This window comes from Ursus americanus, chromosome 17 (genome assembly GCF_024610735.1).
Source record: "Ursus americanus isolate L20-20 chromosome 17, mUrsAme1.1.p, whole genome shotgun sequence".
NCBI lineage: Eukaryota > Metazoa > Chordata > Mammalia > Carnivora > Ursidae > Ursus > Ursus americanus.
In genome coordinates this window covers 51,146,083-51,162,039 of record NC_142143.1, presented here as the reverse complement: position 1 = coordinate 51,162,039, position 15,957 = coordinate 51,146,083, and the positions used below count along the sequence as shown (strand labels likewise).

At 33.4% G+C, this 15,957-nt stretch overlaps 1 protein-coding gene across 3 annotated transcripts in view; it reads left to right on the top strand.

Moving 5' to 3' along the window:
• MON2 (MON2 regulator of endosome-to-Golgi trafficking) overlaps positions 1 to 15,957 on the top strand; it is a 123,531-nt gene that overhangs the window by 67,693 nt on the left and 39,881 nt on the right. For 2 of the 3 annotated variants that reach the window (XM_045789685.2, XM_045789687.2), the window contains exons 26-30: positions 2,980 to 3,608; positions 8,161 to 8,304; positions 8,900 to 8,917; positions 9,206 to 9,334; positions 11,398 to 11,588. In XM_045789685.2, the coding sequence (XP_045645641.2) occupies positions 2,980 to 3,608; positions 8,161 to 8,304; positions 8,900 to 8,917; positions 9,206 to 9,334; positions 11,398 to 11,588 (1,111 nt within the window). The remainder of the gene's footprint in view (positions 1 to 2,979; positions 3,609 to 8,160; positions 8,305 to 8,899; positions 8,918 to 9,205; positions 9,335 to 11,397; positions 11,589 to 15,957) is intronic. The other variant, XM_045789686.2, reaches the window with a different exon arrangement.

Genomic DNA, 15,957 nt, shown 5'->3' with positions numbered 1-15,957 from the left:
AAAATACAGAAGATCTTTAAAAAATTTATGTATAGTGCTACTTCCCAAGTATAATCAGTCTTAACTGCCAGTCTTTATGTGTGGTATGTGGATGACGTTTTCATTCATTTCATTGAGAAAATATGTAATGTACCTCATATGGACTAGCTTCTAGGGGATCCAGGGATGAGTAAAATACACAGCATCCCTGTTGTCATGGGCCTGAGGGAATAACTAATTACATAAATGCAAAATTGCTACAGTGATAAATGTTACAAAAGAGTGGTGCTTTGTAAGCTTATAATACGTAATTGACCCAGCCTATGAGATCCAGGTAGGCTTCCCTAAGAAAGCAGTATTTCACCTGAGATCTGAAGGGGGAGTAGTAGTTCATCAGGCAACGGTAAGACAAAATGTGAAGAGTTTTACAGGCAGAGAGAACGTGTACTTGTCAATAGTACTGAGATTAAGAAACCCAGTGTAGATTGTACCTTCAATTCTGATGGTAGTGATGGTGGTGGTAGAGAAAAATTAACAGAAATGCTTTTTTATATAATTATGAGCATGTCATACATATTCTTGCATTTTTACAAGTTATTATTTTACATTTAGCTTTTTGTTCCTGTTTATGTTATAGCGTAAGCATATTTATTCTTTCCATCAGCATTTTTATATAGTATTCTTCATGTTCATTTTTTTCTTTTTTTTCCAGAAATAATCTATAGTGTCTGATCCATTTTGCACTCCTAGAGTTTACTATATAATATATATGTAAAAATCCTAGTTTTTAATTTTCACATAAAATTTACATGAAGTGTACCAGTCTTAACTGTACATTTGCTGAGTTTTGACAAAATAAGTATTATTTTTAATACTTCCATGATAGTTACTTTATTTTAAAAGCTAAAACCTACTAGATAAAGATCTAATTTTTTAAAAATGAAGACATAAGGCAGTTTGTGTAGCTTTGATAATTTTTTATAATTTGAAGATTAGAGAATGTGTTTTATTATCTTAGGATAATGTTAATATTTTTAATATAACCATGTACAATATATAATTATACCTAGTCTTTTAGAAAGAGGACTTTTTCCTAGACATAGAGTTATATTAATAGAGGAATTGCAGGGTTTTTCCCCTTATGGTATGAAATATTCTGAGATTAAGTCACCATTCTGGTTGCTAAATGTAATGTTTCATCTGACTTCTGAACTGGGATGGCAACAGACGAAAGTGTTTTGTTTAGCTGTTTTGATAGTTTTTAAATGTAATATGTCAAAACTCTTTGAACAGTTTATTAAAAATCTGTGTTTCCAATTGTGTGTAAATTATACCTCAATTTTTAATCAAAGAAAGAGTATAGAGGAAGAGACATATAACTGGCCAGGTATTATTTTTTGTCCTGTAAAGGCAGAGTAGTACTTACTGTTTCATACCAGGACGACTTCCAGCTTTCCTAAACTGAATGCTTCCTCAGGCATATGGGTTTATCTCTTCTTTAAAAATTTAGTCATTTATAGCCTTTGGGAAGTGACTTTAAACCTTATTATTTAAGTATTTCATAGCCAACGTATGTCATCCTGCCTTGGAAAATATCAGTTCTTCTGATTTTGGTGTTATTTAAATGCAAGTATGTGGGGCACCTGGGTGGCTCAGTCGGTTAAGCATCTGCTTTTGGTTCAGGTCATGATCCCGGGGTCTTGGGATTGAGCCCCTCGTTGGGCACCCTGCTCAGCGGGGAGTCTGCTTTTCCCTCTCCCTCCCCACTGCTCGTGCTCTTGCTTGATCTCCCTCTCTTTCTCTCAAATGAATAAATAAAAAATCTTAAAAAAAAAAAAGTAAGTGCAAGTATGTGGGTAATAATCCATGGTATTAAAGCTGTTAGGCTAGATTGCTGGAGGAACGAGGTCATTTTTGCTGGGCTTCATAGAAACAAGCTACATGTTGCTATAAAGAGCTTCAGTATAAATGTGCTTAATTGGTCATAGGAGTAGAACAAGAGATTGGATTGATCAGTAGAAACCAACAACTACCATTTAGCCCACACTCTGCTGATGGTGGGTCAGCAGACTCAGTTTCACATGAGAGGAACAAATTTAGACTCATTCTAAAAAGGCAGTCTGTTTTTTATGGTGCAGTTTCTTCTGGTGTCTCCTTATAATTGGGGAAAAATATTTAAGAAAATTCTACAACAGGGGCGCCTGGGTGGCACAGCGGTTAAGCGTCTGCCTTCGGCTCAGGGCGTGATCCCAGCGTTCTGGGATCGAGCCCCACATCAGGCTCCTCAGCTATGAGCCTGCTTCTTCCTCTCCCACTCCCCCTGCTTGTGTTCCCTCTCTCGCTGGCTGTCTCTATCTCTGTCAAATAAATAAATAAAATCTTTAAAAAAAAAGAAAAAAAGAAAATTCTACAACAACAACAAAAAAGAAGGAAAATTCTGCAAATATAAATTATGTAAATATGAAAACCAAAGTGTAAAGGTAAGATTTTATGAGTATAGCATAGTTTATTTTAAACATTTAGACCTATAAAAAACACACATTTATTCAGTTATAATTTGTAACTTTTCCCATATTTTTAAGAATGAGAACATCTTAAGATCTTATTAATAAAGCTAGATGGATAGATCAGCGTTGTTACTAAAAAACTTTTGTTTTTACCCTCAAGTTTTTATTCTGTTCTCCTTAGGCAGAAATTACCAGGAAATATTGTAAACATATGTACATACATTTATAGAGTTCTGTTTTTAGAACCAAAATATTGATATATTCATTATCTTCTTCTTGGTGCCCTTTGTTCCTATATTTGAAAAAAAATTTTTACTGTAGTTTTGGGTTTCATTGATTTTAATTCACATTGTTTGTACCTTAATACCTAAGCAAATTTTCCTAGTTGTATAGGAATTTAAGTAGAAAAATAAAGCAAACATTCTAAAGTGTGCAGTAGTAAGAAAAATCTTGATTACTCTGATAGATTTTGTTTTTTCTCTTCCTAATGTAGGAGATTTTTCAAGAGCATGGGATGTTCTTCTTGACCATATACAGTCAGCAGCACTCAGCAAAAACAATGAAGTATCTCTGGCTGCACTGAAAAGCTTCCAGGAAATTTTACAGATTGTGTCCCCCGTCAGAGACTCAGATAAGCCCGAGACACCACCTGCAGTTAATGTACCTGTGCCTGTCCTTATAGGGTCCATATCAGGCCCTGGCCTGAGCAGACCATTTGTAAGAACAGATTCTATTGGAGAGAGACTTGGAAGATGCAGTAGTTCTGAGGCACCTGTAGTTACTGATGAGCTTGAAGATTTGAATCTCTGGTGGGCTGCATGGAATACCTGGTATAGAATTGGATCTGAAAGCACTAAGCCTCCTACTACTTTTGACAAACTGACTTTCATTCCCAGCCAGCCTTTCCTTACAGCTTTAATTCAGATATTTCCGGCTCTCTACCAACACATAAAAACTGGTTTCAACATGGATGACTTGCAAAAGCTGGGAGTCATACTGCACAGTGCTGTGTCAGTCCCGATAAGCTCAGATGCATCCCCTTTCATCCTTCCATCTTATACCGAAGCAGTTTTGACAAGTTTACAGGAAGCTGTGCTTACAGCTTTAGATGTTCTTCAAAAGGTAATAGAATTTTAGTGTCTGTTGAAACAATAATGCATGTGGTTTGCTGGAAGTGTTTTAGTTTGCTGTATATTTTCTGAGATAAATTCTGGATCATCAAGATTGTTGTATATGTATACTTTGTGTAAATTCAAGATTGTAAGCATCCAGTTATTTTAAAAACATACGGTTTTCTGATGTATTTGAAAAGGTGATTCAGGTTTGTTTTGAGTGTCTTTCAGAAACTGTCTATATCCTCTTGTTTTCTTTCACCAGCATTTTTGGTTTGATCATGCAGCTCTTCACAAGAGGATGTACTTTTCTGAATAACAACTTTAGTAAAGTACTTCCGTAATTAGAAAATTAATAAACTATGGGATCATTAATATATATTTTCATTGTATGTAAATTTAGCTCTGGAACTGTTAGTAGCCTATATTTTAAAAAAAGAAGTAAGAATAAATTTATGAAGTATTTTCCTCACAGAAATTTTAAAAAGATATATCTTACCTGTTGTGTTTTGTTACTGCAAAAAGTTATTAAGGTAGGCACATGATGTAATGAGCATTGGGTATTATATAAGACTGATGAATCACTGATCTCTGCCTCTGAAACTGATTAATTATATGTTAATTAATTGAATTTAAATAAAAAATTAAAAACTGAATAGGAAAAAAATTAAAAATACACAGACCTAAGCATCACTAAGTAAATCCCAATTAGCAGGCAAGCCCAGATCAAAATCAAAGAATTCTTTAAACTGTCAAGATAATTGTTAGCACAATTTACAACAACCAAAATGCTAACCAGAAGAATGCCAGCTGAGGAGCCAGCAATTCCAACAAAGTTGCTATGACATTCTAACAAAATTAGAATGAAACTAGATTCTGATTACACATGTGCTAATCAGATTTGTGTACCTCAATTCATGTTTTCTAATTAACTGATTGCATTATATCCAGCTGGAATGATGAAAACTTTCACAGTAAAAGTAGTGGTTTCTGTTACACCATAATACCTCTTCACTGGCTCTGGAGGAAGTCCAGCTGAGCAGTAATTCCTTGATCTCTTTAACCCTAGTTACATTGTGTAGAAACAAATTGTGTAGAAACTTAAAATTTAAGAGAATCTGACATTTAAAAAACTTCATTGTAGGGATATCAGCTTTCAACAATTAAAATCAAAATAGCTATTTTTATTTTCAGTAGAGAAATTAAAGTAGCCTGTCAGTACGTACTTTTCCCCCCTTGATTGACCATATGCATAGGTTGCTTATGGAGTGGCCTGGAGGAAATTGAAAAGTTATTCTGTCAGAAAAGCAAAGCAAAGCACAGGCCTTATGGGATGTCTGTAATCTAGAACTGTCATTCAGATGTTTGATTCAGCTTTTTATAAACAAAGATGAAACAACAAACCTCCAAAATTCTTTTCAATAAAAAAAGTACGTAATTTTATTTTTAAAAGCTCTGCTTTAGCAATGACAGAACAAATAGAATCATTTATTCCAGCTACTAGGAGTTTGTTCTGAGCTTTTCACTGGCTTTGAAAACAGTATATACATACCTTCAGTCTGAAACTTAGGAAACTGTTGCTGTTTCTTTATATCAGTTGATACCATTTTGCATTACTAATTTTCACTCTAGCTATTCTTCATTACATTTGTGATTATCTAAATGATATTTCATAGTACTTGAATATGAATCAAACATGGTGTCTTTAATATTTGCTAAGAGAAAAAATTAACATACTTAATTTTCAGTAGAAGTGTTTCTGTATTTTCTCCCACAGGTGTCAAGAAAATTTTTTCACAGTAAAATTTACTTACTTTGGGACTTTATCCTTAAATTAATAAGCTATCCAAAAAAATTTTATTGATTAAAGATCATTTCCTTCATAAAACCTAATTTTTGATTCCATGTTTACCCTTATGTAGTTTAGGGCTTCAGGGTCACAGTTTTCTCTTGGTTTTTAAATCACTGGTTCCCACCAAATTGACCTTGTTGTGTATGCTAATTAATTTTTTTTTGGCCAAGATATTTTGGCATGTGTGGGACCTGAGAATTTAGTTACCTGTTTTTCTTAAGTTCTGAGATCGGGAGACTGCATCTGTCTTATTTATTCCTAAACCTCCTAAAGTCAGATGGCTGGATACCGTATCTGCCTCTATCATCAAGGCTGCTCTAGAGTAGTACTCCAGGAAACACCATCACATTGTGTGTGAATGGTGCCCTTGGAGTTGTGCAGTGAAGCCCTGCCTGCTACTCAATGGGGCAAGTTTTGGAATCTCTTTATATAACAACTTCTTAATCTGTAAAATGAAAATAATAGATCCACAGCTTTTTTCTCATTAAATGGGATTTGTGAGGCATTTACTGCCTGGCACAGTTAAACATTCAGTAAATGTTAGCTAGTACTGTCTTCATCATCAAGTTCTCTGTCAAAGGTCTTAGTATATCGGGGGAGAGGGCAAAAAAAAAGTCTTAGTATATGTAGGTGCTGAAGGAATTATTGTTGAAGGACTTAAAAACAGAAACCTTGAACCATGTCAGAGGTTGGATGTCCATTTTCTTTCTTTTTTTTTTTTTTTTTAAGATTTTATTTATTTATTCGACAGAGATGGAGACAGCCAGCGAGAGAGGGAACACAAGCAGGGGGAGTGGGAGAGGAAGAAGCAGGTTCATAGCGGAAGAGCCTGATGTGGGGCTCGATCCCGTAATGCCGGGATCACGCCCTGAGCTGAAGGCAGATGCTTAACCGCTGTGCCACCCAGGCGCCCCGAGGATGTCCATTTTCTGTTCTTGTTTTCACATGTAGTTTTCAAACTGTAATACTAGGAAATGTCCAGATTGCTGACTGATTCTTAACTTTTGGACTAAAATCTGTTATCAGGTTCATACTATAGTTTTTTCTGATATACAAACTTAAGAATACTGAAGAAAAACCAATAATATCTTTTTCTTAGATGGGGTTTGTTTTAAAAAAATGTCAGTTCCATATTACGCATTTTAAGATCCTAGAATTACTTATTAAGTCAACTATAACACTACCGTATGTTTTCTTTTTATAAAGGACCACTGAAACTCAAAGTGTATAGTCACAGTCATTATTTGGTGCTAAGATATTTCCAGAGAAATTGTAATACTTAGTTTTCTAAGGTAACCACACAGGCTTTTTCTCTTTTTTAGTCATTGAAAATTAAGAATCCACTTGGTATAATTATTTCTTTTCCACAGTAATTACTGCTTGTTTACTTCTAAGAGTTAAGACTCAGCAAGAGGTTAATAAAGAAGAAAGTGAAACTTAACAGAAGCAGTCAGTAGAGTGAATTTTTTTAGGCATTCAAGTTCTCTATTTACTATTACTGAGAAAAACAACCAAATATTGAGAGATAGTATTAGATATCTTTATCCTACTTTTTTACATTGCAGTTACAAGATGATGTGACTTAGGTATGGCAGCATTTTGCTTATCCACTTTATATTTCAAAACTCTTTAAAACCTAAGTTGTAACTAAGTGGTTACATCTTCTCTCAGGGAAAATAAAATTAATATATTATCTGACAGGTTAAAAAAGCCATGGATTGCAGAAAAACGTAAGTGTGTGCATCTTTTTAAAAAAATTCCTTAAAATTTTGAAATGCTTTCAATTTTGATTTAGTACGTTGAGCGTACCTCAAGTGCAGAATGACCATGCTTTTTGTTTTGTAAAGCACAAATATATTTTAGACATTACATAAATGATATCATTAAATATTTTTCCCACAGAGAAAAAGAAACACTAAAATATGTGAAAGGACAAGGGGAGAAAACACATTTGTGGCTAGGAAAAAATGAAAATATTAAGATTTATTTTAAGTACTTTCAACATACCTGATGTAATTAAAATCTGCTGTGTCAGGATATGCATTTTACTCTTTGTTTTATCAAATTGTTTATAGCAATAGGTTTAGTTTCTATTAATTTTTAAAAATTTTCTTATTGTAGATCAAGTCTGTATATTCAGGTACGTTAGACATTAAATATACACTGCCCTGTTAAAAAATTAACATACACATTTATCTTAGAAACAGACTTTCATACATGACTTATTTTCCCAACTATAATACACATGATTATTTGTTAAAGTCAGAAGACTAAGCAGAGTGCAGAAATCAGCTGTCATTTCAATGAACTGATACTATCACTTAAATAGAAATCAGTATCAGTCAATATCATCTGGGTCAGTGAAGCATTCTTTATGGTCTAATGGCTGTATTATTGAACAAATGATCCGATCGTGGAACCTCAGGACTGCCTGGGACTCCTCTCCAAGTGCTTGTCCTTTTTCTAGTCTGTTAAGTAGTAAATCACACTTTCCATTAAAAAGCATTTTTTAGCTGATTAACATATTTAGCTTATACTTTATTCAATAATAGTTTAAAATAGCTATGTTCTTCAGGGCTTATAAAAGATTGTATAATACTTATATAAAATAGGACAGTTTTTAAGATTCTTTGGTTAAATACATATACAGTGAAGAACTTAACTAGAGTTCAGGTTATCCATTCTGTTTGTTCATATTTTGCTTTTATAGGCCATCTGCGTGGGGCCAGAAAACATGCAGATAATGTATCCAGCTATATTTGACCAGTTACTGGCATTTGTGGAATTTTCCTGTAAACCTCCACAGTATGGACAGCTGGAAACAAAGCACATTGCAAATGCAAAATATAATCAGGTAATTTACTTTAAATTGTATTTTCTCAGTAAGATTTCATGGCTTATAAACAGTTCCACTTAAGATGGACTCTGAGTATCTCAAAGTTTTCATTCACAAATTAACTTTCATATGTCTGTTAACAGTTTAAGCTGAAAAGAAACACTATTTGAGCAACCTTTTCTGTGTTCCTTTTTTTCTTTTTTATTACTTTCCTTTCCCAAGTAGTTCTCTAGCAAGTTTGGCCTTTCATGTTACATTTTTCTTCAAAGTTCCTTTCTTGACTGCTCCATCCCATTACAAAATGGCTTCTAAATCCCTAAGCCTAATCTTGTCTAAAATAAATACCTGCAATGCAAAATGAAGAAATCTGTGTGTACTAAAGAAGTTGTCTGCTGCTGGTGTGAAATTTAGTTGGATTTTACCTAAAAGATTTTTATAGCCATAGTTGGCAAAATTTGGCTTAGGGGAAAAGTAAATTTCTGAATGCATGCACAGGCTAATTTTTGTTCACTCAACATTAAATTATAATTTTACGTGGTCCGAAAAGTAGTTTTAAAATGTGTATTAACTTTTCTCATTCTATTTGTCTTGCAACACAATGGAATCACAATAGATCCAACTATTTGCACCGGTGAGTTAAATTTCCTAAAATTGTCCTAACCTATTGGCAACAAATAAAGTACATCTTTCCCATTTCTTGATAGAATGCTATCTGTGCTTTTTCTTATAGTTGTAATTTTTGCCTGGCTGAAAATTGTTTTTTCACAAAGTACATATCTGTTTGAAAACTTTGCATGTAATATAATCTGACCTAAAACCAAGGACTGAACTTTAAGGCAAAGAAGGTTTCTCTTTGAAAACAATATAATTTAATTTAATCTCATTTATTTTTAACTCATGTGAAAATATTACTTTTTAGGCGGAATGGGTAGCCTTGAATTATGTACCGTTTGCTGAAAGGTCTTTAGAAGTAGTTGTGGATTTATACCAAAAAACAGCCTGTCACAAAGCAGTCGTGAATGAGAAAGTACTCCAGAATATTATTAAGGTATCTTTTTCTTTTTAATTTCTATTCTTTGATGATAACAGTATTACTGAAATTACTCTTTAGGTAATAATATATTATCATATATTGAGATAAATGGAAAATATTTATATTATTATTTATAGGGAATTTTCTCCAACACTCATGGATAGTATTTAGGAAAGCCATTCCCAGTATGAAAAGGTTTTTTTAACGAAAAATATTTTAAAGTAAGTATGCATTAGAGTTTTTACAATTCTTAAATTATGCCACAAGTCAGTGAAGAATCCTGTTTCTTAGGACCGTACTTCTCATACTTCAAGGTCAGTGAGCATTTAGGGGGAAAATTCACAGCACGTCAGTTTAACTGATCCTATGTATTTTTTTTAAGTCCGTTCCCTAGTGTATGGACAACCATTTTTATAAAACTAAAACTCATCTCTTGTTGATTGTGTCTGATTCCTCCAAAGTTTATTTCTTGTTTTTTCCTTTGTTTTGAAGGGCAAACCTGAACCTTTCCTTCTATTTACTGAACAAATATAGGCCAATATGAACCATCTTCTCTCAAGGAAGAGCCTTTCTCTGTTCCAAAGCTCATCCTTCTCTTTGTTTCCCTCCTTTTCTCTTTCCCTCTTTCTTTGTTGGTGATTCTTTCTTTTGTTTTCCTTTTAGCCTTGTAAACCGTTATCTTGGAACGATGATTAAGCCCTTTATTTAATAACTTTCTCTCACTTTACTTCCTACTCAAATGGCCATCCTCTTTCAGCTTTCCTTTTTTTCCAAATTCCTTTACTTTAAACAGCTTGTGTCCTTCACCTGGCCGCTGCTCACTCTCAACCCACTTCATGCTGGCTTACTTTCATACTGTGCTTCAGAAATGACTTAAAGTTTAGAAGATCAAATCTTTAAATCCTATGTCCTTTCTAATTATCTTCCCTATTATATGGTATTGCCCTTGCCCTCTTTAAACTCTTTTTTCCCTTGACTTTTGTCATACTCTTTCTACTCCCCATTCACCCCATCACAACTGTTCTTGCTCATTTATTGAGAATAGTTTTTAAGCACCTCTGTTGCCAGGTACTAACTAAATAGTAGGGATTAAAAATGAATAAGATAATTCTTACATTTAATAATTCAATAAAGGGAATATAGATAGGCAAACAAATAATAATATAGTATGTTAAGTCCTAAGTGAAGACCCACAGTGGATTCAGAGAGACCTGCCTTAGAATAGTGCCTTGCTCTTTACTTGCAGCTGTATGATTTTCGGTAAATGAACCTGTCAGAGTATTACTCATCTGTAAAAGAAGGTTAATACCAATACCACTTACATGTCTGAACTATGACCGTAGGAGTTCATTCTGAATCACCAAATCAGTTCTTTAATGGTTTATAGGAACCTACCTCAAAAGTTGACCAGTTAAAAAGTAAGTCTCAACATGGTAGTCACTATACATAACTCAGATGCTTTACTCCTGTATTCACAAGGGTTAAAGAATAAACGGTCGTTGTAATTAATAGTTTTACTGAAATACCTTGGAAATGGAAAAAAGGTACATTAAAATGTTGGAGTAGAATATAAAATTCAAAGAATTTTAGGGAGAAAACATAAGACTTCAAAGTATTGGTGCTTTAGGTTATGTTTACCTAACCAATAATGAAAAAAGCAAGGTATTGATCTCTCTTAGATGGGAGAACCCCATCAGTCAAATTATTTTCTGCTAGGAAAACTATGGCAAAATGTTCTAATTCCATAACAGCAAGTTGAGAGAGGCTACAAAATTGTAAGTTAACTACTCCTATCTTAACCTTTCAGTTAACATATCTATATTTTATGATGAGAAACTGAAGTTCAAAAGGTTGTTACTTATTCAAGGTCATTGTTTATAAAATGGAGACAGAATATCTTTCTAGGCAGTATATTTGAGGGCTATGTCTGAAAATTGATCTTTCTAGAAAATAACATCCTTTTTAAAGTGAAAATACGTATGCTATTATTCTTTTCTGCTTTAGTTTTTTTTAAGTAATTAAAGTTGTGTGTATATATTTTAATTAATACATATCTTAAACTGTCTTTATTTTCACAGACACTTAGGGTTCCTCTCAGTTTGAAATATTCCTGCCCTTCTGAAAGCACATGGAAATTAGCAGTATCTTCTCTCCTCAGAGTTCTTTCTATTGGGCTACCTGTTGCCCGGCAGCATGCGTCTTCTGGAAAATTTGACAGTATGTGGCCAGAACTAGCCAATACTTTTGAAGACTTTCTCTTTACTAAAAGGTCAGCTCATTCAATTTTACAATTGTAAGACAATCTCTCAAAAAATATATAATACCTGCAATAGATCTAAAAACTATTTCTCATTTCATTAACAAAGTAATTATTAAGATTGCTCCATTGTATACAAAGCACAACTGATTAAACATTTATCCACTAAGTACATTATCCGTGAGCAAATGGAGATTTTTGCTTTTCACAGTGTTTTAGTTTTAAGGCAGGAATCTATAAGACTATATGGATGCATCATAATTAAGGTTTTAACTCAGTGAAGCTAAGAAGATCTGTTTTATAAATCTGCTGCCCATTTGATATTGCAAAAGGAAAACAATTTCAGAAAATCAGTATTTTACCAGAATAAATAAGATTAGTGGTCAGCTCTTTAAGATGTTAGGTTTGGCAAAGAAGAGTAGAATTTTCACTATGTGATATCCACCTGAGAGCTTATGTTTATGGATCCCCTTTTGACCCCTCACTGAGTGAGAGTAGGATAATTAGAACACACACTAAATTTTTTGAAGGAGGAATCTTCTGTGGGTTAACTTAAATTTTGCTGTGTGAAAGCATATCTGCTATTTCAAAATTGGAAGTAATGACGTCCTAATTTGTTTCCACAAATGGTCAGATTTTGTTTTACTTTCTTTTGTTATTTATCATCTCTAGAAATCTTATAGATACCAATGCAAGTGTACTCTTCGTATTTGCAAAAAATTATAGGGACTCACAAAGCATATTCAAACAAATTATGTTTTTATCTTTAACCCTGAAAAATTGAGTTCCTCCGTGGACTCCATTGCCTAAAATCACTATGTTAATCTGTATGAATTAGATAGGTTTAGAAATTTACACTTTTCTTTTTCTTTCCCAGTTATCTGTTTGTATATGCAGATTTTAGACCGGGTTTTTTTTTGGCAATGAGTAAAACTTCTTTAAGAATTTCTTTTCCTGGGGCACCTCAGTTGGTTAAGCGTCTGCCTTTGGCTGAGGTCAGGATCCCAGAGTCCAGTGATTGAGCCCTGCATCGAGCTCCCTGCTCAGTGGGGAGTCTGCTTCTCCCTCTGCCCTATACCGTGCTTGTTGCTCTTCTCTCTCTCTCTCTCTGTTGCTCTCTCTTGCTTTCTCTTGAATAAATAAAATCTTAAAAAGAAAAAAGAATTTCTTTACTATGGCTGAGTCTTCCACCATCTTACTTATTCTCAACTTTCTTGTTGAATATTCTTATTTTATTAAATTCAGTTTTATAAAATCATTTTTGTGTGTTTGTTGCAGGAAAGTAGAAAATGAAATCAAAGTCCTAATAATAGATACTGTACATCTTATCTCATTTTGTGTTAATGCAACTGTACTATAATTTCATTGCAGTCTTTTGTCCAACCATGGCCTTACTTACATTAAAGATTTGACTATACTGGGTATGTTGAAAAATCACATTGCTTAAGAAGCAGCCAGTATAGTGCACTGACTGAGGAGCTGGGCCACCTGGATTCAAATCCCAACAGTTACTTTGTAACTGAGATGTTTTCATCTATTAAGTAGGAATGATAATGCTACCTAATTCAGGGGTTATTATGAGGGTTAAGTCACTTAAAATAAGTGACTGCATAGAGTATTATGTCACTTACTTTATTTTTATTTTTTTAGAGGGAGTAGGTCCAGGAGTGGCAGAGGGAGAGGGTGAGAGAGAATTTTAAGCAGGCTCCATGCCCAGTGTGAAGACCAGCACGGGGCTCTTTCTCACCCGAGATCATGACTTGAGCCGAAATCAAGAATTGGATGCTTAACTGACTTAGCCACCCAGGCACCTGAGTATTAAGTCACTTAAAATAAGTGACTGCTTAGAGTACTACCTGGCACATGAGTGCTTTTAAAATGCTTGCTACCACTTTTATTATCCTCATTATTGTTATTTCTTTTCTTTAAGAGAAAGTGATGTTATCTGTATCCTTTCCCATGAATCGGCCATATTTTAAACCAGAATTTTAAAGACCCTAACTCTAAATTACTGGGAGTAGAAATTTACTTCTAAATTTGGAATTGCTTATAATGGCTAGAAAATAATAAAGGTACTAAATTCTGCTGTCAGTAACACAGAATCAGCATTCTAAGTTGTGATTATTCTAGTTACAGATTTAAGCCTTCTGCTACCCTATTTTGAGAATCAGGAGACCCATGACCTACTTTGGATTCTGCCACCTACTTTCTGTTGACCTTGAACTGGTTGTTTCCCTTCAGTAGACATCATTTTTTTCTTAATTATAAGATGAAATGAATTGATTAGTTGTAAAAGTCCACTAGTTTATATATTTTGACTTAAATTTTTCATCAATGTGAAAACAGCTAATATGAATAAAGCCAGTTTAGTTTTTATTTCATAGTCCAAAAATATTTTAAGGCTCAGATTGAAAGCTTTCATTGGTTAGTTGAAGTTAAAAATGCAGTGCTCACGAAGAGAACTTAAAAATGATGCATATTTTTAGTTTCATGAGAAGGCTTTGTTTTTTGTTTTTCAAATAATTGATTACTTTGGAAATCACAAAATTTTATTTTATGTCACATATATACTTGTTCTATAACTGAAGTCCATCACTAGTATTTGAACAGTAAGGTGGTGTTTCAGAATGTTGCTTGGAGTAACAAGACTTAGGTTTTTAGATAATACTAATATTTGAGTATATTTAATGTTGGAACGTTTATGAATCCTTTAACTTAATTAATATATATACTCTAAGACTGTGAATAATCATGCCTTTCTCTGATATTTCTTAGCTTTTCTTTTGGTCTTAAGCTGTTTTGTCAAGGCAGTATAATAACAAAGAAATACAAATAAAACCAAAATTAGCTAGAAGAAAACAAAGGCTTTGGACATTATCGAGGACTGTGATAAGTAAATACTTTAAATGAGAAGAAGAAAAAACATGATTAAAGATGAAAAACATAAATACTGTGATCTGGTAGACACTTGAGGTTTATTAGGAATTCAGTCATCCTTAGAGTACTGAAACATGGTATTTATCCTGTAGAATACACTTGGGCTAGTGAGAATTCATACAGTTAATGGTCAGTGGACCTTAAATTTAAAATCACTAAGTAATACCCAAAAGAAATCAGGTGAAACATATTCACACAGAACCTTGTTCACTAATGTTCATAGCAGTATTTTTTCATAATAGCTAAAAAATAAAAACACTCCAAATGTTTATCAGCTGTCGAGTGGATAAATTAAATGTGGTATGTCCATAGAAGGAATATTCAGCCATAAAAAGGGATAAAATACTGATGCATTCATGCTACAATATAGATGAATCGTGAAGATGTTACGCTAAGTGAAAGAACCCAGACACAAAAGGCCATATATTGTATGATCTCATTTATATAGTATATGCAGAATAGGCAAATGCATAGAGACAAAGTAGATTAATGGCCACGGGTGGGAGGAGGAGACAATGAGGAGTGACTGCTGAAAGTACAGAATGTCTTTCACGAGTGATGAAAATATTCTAGAATTAGAAGTGGCACAGCTTTGTGAATATACTAAAAAACACTGAATTATATACTTTAAAAGGTGATTTTATGGTATATGAAATTGTATCTCAATACATTTTTTAAATGTACCATGCAGAGAGAACTGACAGAAAATACAAATAATACTTTAAGTCAGCTTGAAGGCTCTTTTTTTTCAAATAAAGATTTGTAAAAATAATTTTTAGAAAATCACTAACTTACTAACCTCAGTCTTAGAGAATTAAGGATCTTATATGGCCCATTTCTACCTGCAATATTGACAGTCTCTGTCAATAGTAACTGTGCAATCTCATAGGGTAATACAAATAAAGCTCTTAGTACGTTGGCCGGCTCTGTAATTTTAGCTGTTATTATTGTAATAATCATTAACATCTGATTCTCAGCTGTTTTTAAGTAGTTCATTCAGTGTTTTGTAAGTTTAAGACTCATTCTTATTAAGAGTCACACGGTTTAGAATTTACCTTGGTTCTCTCAGAATGTTGATTTCTACTGATAGTGCTGGAACAATTTTCTACTTTTTTTTTTTCAGATGTTCTCTCTTTTATTGTAAAGATCTTTAATATATTGTGTTTATTATAAATTAGTGATTAATGGGCAGTCTCTGAGTGAATAGTTCAGCAGATAACCAAGACATTCTTAAGTCACTGGCAATATAAGTGAATTCAGGTATCATCACAGTGGTAATTTTTGTTGTTACTGCAGGTGATAGTAACATCCTCACTTTTTATTGTTTTTTCATTCATTAGTACTGAAAGGAATTTAGTTTTACAGATTTTATTTAGGTCAAGATTGGACCAAGCATTTTTGTGGCTAGAAGTTCACGCTTGTAATTGGTGTAGTCACTTATACT